Source organism: Pseudorasbora parva, chromosome 25 (genome assembly GCF_024679245.1).
Source record: "Pseudorasbora parva isolate DD20220531a chromosome 25, ASM2467924v1, whole genome shotgun sequence".
NCBI lineage: Eukaryota > Metazoa > Chordata > Actinopteri > Cypriniformes > Gobionidae > Pseudorasbora > Pseudorasbora parva.
In genome coordinates, this window is record NC_090196.1 from 14,485,946 (window position 1) to 14,491,956 (window position 6,011).

Genomic DNA, 6,011 nt, shown 5'->3' on the forward strand with positions numbered 1-6,011 from the left:
TGGGCAACTTAACAGTTGATCTGCCCTATTGACTTCCATAGTATTTAGTATATATTCCCTACAATGGAAGGCAAGGGGGCCTCATCAACTGTCCGATTCCCAACATTCTTTAAAATATACTTTGTATTCAGCAGAAGAAAGAAACTCATACAGGCTTGGAACAACTTGTGGATGAGTAAATTATGACAGAGGCTTCATTTTTGGGTAAAACTATACCTTTAAGGCCTAGCACTATAGGGAGCTACATAGGGCAAAGTACATGTTATATTGTCAGCTGAGATATGAAAAACTAGAAGGCAACACAGATAACCTTGACAGGCAGCAGTGAACTTCTACAAGAAAACTAGAGCCGTCACTGTTTATTTCTGCACAACTAAGGTGAGTCCTACTGTATGTGACAATGCAGACTGGCCATATAAGGGAAACTGCTCAAATGATTCATTCGATGTCCACACAGAGCCTGAGGCAGCAGCACTGCCAGTTCATTACAATAAAACCACTACATAAACAGTTCCAGGATCACTACTAAACTATTGGCTATTAGCCTAAAATGACTGCCCTCAGAGAATCTGGTCCAATGTAAATTGTCATCAAACAAGGACCTATTCAGAGCAAGAGGCACAACTTGCTTAACTAACTGGATTATAACCACACTCTCTAAATACAAGTCAACAAGAGACTGAAAAACAACCTTTACAGAGATGTCGGTAGCAATTTCAAAGTTCTGGGTGAAAACAACATTGTCTCCGTAAACGTCCCGTTCCACGAACTCCCGACTCGTTTCCGCGAACCGATTCTTTCGAGCGATTCAATTCAAAGAACCTGTTCAAAAACGTGTCACTAATTATTTTCACTAATTATTTTAGAGTTCAGGCGTTATTGTTCACGTGTTTATTTTTTTAGATTAATTTTTGTTAAGCTTTTTTTCAGTCCTTGTTTAGTTGATCACACACGTGAATATTTAAGTCAATATATTTTGCACTGATATTAAACAAACCTACAAATTAATTCTAAAATGAATTTATTCTCGACAACGTTTTTTCCCTTTAAAAAACAAACAAAACAATTTATTTAAAAAAAAAAGTTAACATTTTAGCATAATGGCAACATTAATTCACATCAAACGTAATCAGTTCACTCATCAGTTGGCTCACTGGGAATCGATCGTGTTCGAACAAAATGGTTCCCGTCCATTAATTCCCTTTATTAATTACTTTTTATTATTAAGAGTCGATACATTTGAGGCTATTCACAGGTTTTTAGTCCGACTCGTAAATCATTCAGACTAAACTTATGGGCCGGTTCAACTGATTCATACACAAGATCCGACTCAAAATGACGACTCGTTCTGATACGAGTCGGACATCGTTCAGCACCTTAAACTCTATTTACATGCGTCAGTCTATAATCACATTGGCAAACATTTCATTCGAGTCTCCTGTTTGTTATAAATCGGCGCTCTTAAATTATATAAAAAACGAGAGCGATATACATGTCGCCGTTTAACGGGCTGGCAAACAGCGCGTAGAGGGCGTCTGAGAAATTCCGCTACGTTAATAGTGAACATCACTGTGCGCACTATCATATCCGCATATATGCGCCGCGCGACTGATTAAATTAACGTATTCCCGTCGGAACGCATGGAATGCGCGTGACGCCCCACTGCAGCGCGTCGGATTTCAACACATGCACTTCATACTTTTTATAATTTGGCGTTCTTACTGTTTCTCTGGCTTTCCTCTCGAGCGCCAAGTCCCTCTGCAGTTTCTCCGCTTTCTCTTCAGCACCGTCTGCTTGCTCTTGCAACAGTTTAATTTTCCGTTTAACTGCTTCCAGCGATGTAGCCGCCATTATTATTTTAAATAATCCCTAAAAGCCTCGAACGTCAACGCGTTTCCTTAAGAACACAGGCTCAGAGACGCTGCTGCTGCCCCTGATCTGTGTATGCGCGAGGACGCGGAGCAACGTTTACAGATCACACCGGAAGTAACCATGTTTTCATAGGCGAGCCCCAAACGACGTCATTACCACAAACTAGGGCTTATCTGCCGCTTTACATCAAACAGTATTACCACGTGAGACATACAGGAGGTGGAATGTAATGCGTGTTTAATGTGTTAAAACATATTGTTGTTATTTCATTAAGATTGTATGTTATTTCTAAAGTCATTTGGAGGATATGCAATACATGCTGCAGTCCTCCACCTGCTGCACACCTGAACGCGTTAATCAGTAGCCTGATGATGGTTAACTGACTGGGGCCATGATGCTGCTGCTGCTGAAACTGAGCTGCTAAATATGGAATGCTTCAAGGGGAGGGGCCGAGGGGGTGCGCCGTTCTGGGCCTCCAATTTATTTGTTTTATCCTGTTGCGCCCTCTATAGGGGTAACTGCAGCCTCGCTGTCGTGTAAACGTACCCTGAAGGCACACTTACACCAAGAACGATAACAATAACGAAAGAAAACTGTATATTAGCGGATAAATTGATCCAGGATCACGGATATATCCCGACTTAATCCCTTATCCTAGTTTTGTGCAATATGCCCCAGAGCTGACTTTGCTGTTGCATTCTTTTCTAAACAATTTGATATTGTAATAGATTTTTAAGTGATACAAATAATATTATACGTAGCCTACTAACTTATACTTAATATATCATATTGTTATGTTTATATTATTAATTTATATATAGCCTATATATCTTAAAACTGAAAGGGATATTTCAGGCAAAAACATTTTTTTCCTTTTGTTTCTTTCTCACAAAAATACATTTTAAAGATTGGTAACCAGACAGTTGACCGCACCCATTGGCTTCCATTAATACAATAAATTCATGTAATATTAATAAATAATAAACATTATAAAATAAAGTATAATAATAGCTTTATTTGCATGACATGACATTACATTTGCATTATATATATATATATATATATATATATATATATATATATATATATTGTGTGTGTGTGTGTGTGTGTGTGTGTGTGTGTGTGTGTGTGTGTGTGTGTGTGTGTGTGTTAAAATGTTTAAAAATATTTTATTATTTTAACCTGAAACTGAAAGTTCAAAATATTTTGGGTTTGGAACAATTTGATGGTAAGTAATGAAAAAAAAAATTATATATATATTTACAACCAAATTTCGCGCCCTTGCTGTAGTTCTGTCATTGTACACGAGGGGGAGTCCTAGTGCGCACTATTCAGTGCAAACTGCAAATATCTTCTATTTTCACACAACAAAACTTAGTGAAAATGTATTTTTATTACGATTTTGCTACTCGCAAAATAACTTATTTTAATAAACTTAATTTAATTTAAGATATTAATAATTTTAACTTTTAATTATTTAATAATGGATGTCTAATCAACGGAAGAAAACTATTCAAACGATTCTTTAAAGCTAGATGTTCGGACCACGATCTGTCATGCAGAGCTATGCTATGTAAATAGTTGATCTACTAAATAGGCTACAATACAGTTCATTTCGGAATGTCTTCAAGTCGTTCAGTCTTTCTCGAGGGCAGAGCCTAAGGAGTTGAGCTTAGTCTTTCTTGACCATATAAAGGCACCAGGCTAAATATAACAGCCTCTCTCTCTCTCTCTCTCTCTCTCTCTCTCTCTCTCTCTCTCTCTCTCTCTCTCTCTCTCTCTCTCTCTCTTGGAATGCACATCTTGTAATTTAAATCGCGAATGTTTGCTTAGCCTACCCATAGCCTACTACTCCATGTTTGGACAGAGGTATGCATATTGTCTTAATATCACCACGCCATTGGCGACTATTTGGCCTTTTAGATTACTAATATCAAGAAATGATGTCACACATAGGCCTACAGTGCACGAGCCCAAAACAGGTGGCGTGACGTCATGTTATTTATTTATTTACATTTACTGTTTTCATAGTCCATATGCAACCTGGGTCCGAAAACAATGCCCACAAGTTCACAACCATCTTCAAATATGATACATGACAGTTATAGGCCTAAAAAGTGGCATGCCAAAAAGTGTCAGGGAAAGATGCGTGAAGGCGGTGAGGAAGCTGCGTATACTCACATCTGCGGCTTTCTTCTCAGCCAGCTCCAGTTTCTCCTGGGCATCTTTAAGAGCCTCGGAATATTTGTCGAGCTCATCTTCAGTGCCCTTGAGTTTCTTCTGCAGTGCTAGGAGGTCATCCTCAAGCTGCGCGTGTTCGAGTGATTGATTGACAGCAGTGAAGAGCAGGAAGCAGTGTGCGCGCGTGGCGGCAAAGAGACAGGGAAAGAGACGGGAAGAGAGAAGAGTTAGGAAGATTCAGACAGGGACACACAGGAAAATACCTTGGTGGCGACCTCGTCGGCGGTTAGGAGCTTCTCCTCGACACTCTGGTACTCCTCAAGCACTTTATCGCGCTCGTCCTCGGTCACGCGCAACCTCTTTTCCAACTGAATTAGCTCGTCTTCTAACTACACATGCATAAATGACAGTTTTCATAACAAATGAGGTAACATTTTATTACAAACGCTATTAAAACCATTAAAGATTTACACTTCAGATACTAAACATGCTATTAAACCCTTCGTGATGTTCTGTTTGCGGTGTCATATAGGCTACCTAAAAATATTCTACTTTTTGTGAGACCAAAACTTTCAATAATATCTGCCAGAAGCGTTTGGCTTGATTAAAGGAATGTTTTTAAGGGGATACATTACTACACTTAGGAAAAACAACAACAAAAAACTCTTTAAGCTTAAGTTTAAGTGATCTGAAGGTTAGGTTAGAACCTTATAGCTAACAGTTAAGTTACACATTTTTAACCATTTTGAATTTAATATAATATAACTATTAAATATCTTGTTGAAACATTGAAAACCTAATAAGTTAGAGTAGAAATGATAGACATTACTAATTACTCGTATGGCAGCCTAGTTATCTCAATATGACATGAGGGGTAGGCTAATGAATGGATGGCTGCACATAGCCTACATTTTCCTGCATTAGATGAATGACAAAATATTAATGATTGCAGTATAATTACAGTAACACTAAATATATATAAATATATATTATTTTAACTGACAAAGAAAAGTTTACACTTATTCCGTTACTAATCCACTCAGGCGCAGTAATAATCCTTTTATCAAGTAGCGCAAGACCGGCGCGCGCGCGCGTGCGTCATGGATAACTTTTTAAAGTCCTCATTAAAACCGCAGACCTGTTTGCTCCTGTCCTCCGCTGCCTTTTTGTCTCCCTCAGCCTGCTCAGCTCGGTCCAAGGCATTCTCCTTGTCGAGCTTGAGCATTTGCATCTTCTTCTTAATGGCATCCATGGCTGCTTATTATGGGTTGTTTGGCTGAAAGAGATAAATTTCCACAGAGGAGTGACGGTCAGAAGCGCTTGGGACTGAAAGCAGTGCTGGAGTGCGAGCGCACGCTCCTGTGCGCGCTCTCAAATACGTACTTTCACGGGAGGGGTTACAGAATTCCTCTGGACATTCAATACTTTTTTGGAAACAGCCGCATTGGGCTGCTTCTCCATGCCCCGTGTGTTTTTTATGGATCTGTATAGCGATTCGCTGCTGCTCAACATTTGACGTTTATATGCCTATATAAGGGGTGTGATGGGCAAGGCGAACTCATTGAGACGTCTTCACACACACTGAGCGCAACGGAACGGAACAGAACGCACACAGTTTTTGACGTGACGCTCTGTTATCAATACGCAACGTTCGTGGCCAAATACGTTCACTGGATGCATGTAGGCCTATTAATTAACCAGTTCATTAAATTATTTTAAATTTTTGTGGCTTTTTTGCTACTTTCAGTGGCATTTTGACCCTGATGACCCGAGGTTAACAAATACCCGAGGTTAACAAAGGTATCAGTATCTCATTATAATTCAGCATCAGTATGATCTGAGCTTTATCAGAACTTTATTTCAACACTTCATCACAATATGAATTAACAAAAACTCTGCATGAGCTTAAAATGTCATCAACAGTTTCAGCTATGTGCCTTTATGTATCCCATGATAGA

The 6,011-nt window shown here is 39.0% G+C and overlaps 1 protein-coding gene across 21 annotated transcripts in view; it reads right to left on the reverse strand.

Annotated features, from left to right (window-relative positions):
• Positions 1-5,473, reverse strand: part of tpm1 (tropomyosin 1 (alpha)) — a 30,171-nt gene extending 24,698 nt beyond the window's left edge. Inside the window, exons 1-3 of one of the 21 annotated variants that reach the window (XM_067436199.1) lie at positions 5,192-5,452; positions 4,317-4,442; positions 4,054-4,179 (exon numbers count right to left, since the gene is read on the reverse strand). In XM_067436199.1, the coding sequence (XP_067292300.1) occupies positions 4,054-4,179; positions 4,317-4,442; positions 5,192-5,305 (366 nt within the window). In that variant the 5' untranslated portion in view covers positions 5,306-5,452. Of the gene's footprint in view, positions 1-1,722; positions 2,516-4,053; positions 4,180-4,316; positions 4,443-5,191 lie in introns of those variants that run through there. The other 20 variants (XM_067436200.1, XM_067436201.1, XM_067436204.1 and 17 more) reach the window with 20 other exon arrangements.
• Between the last annotated feature and the right edge of the window lie 538 nt (positions 5,474-6,011).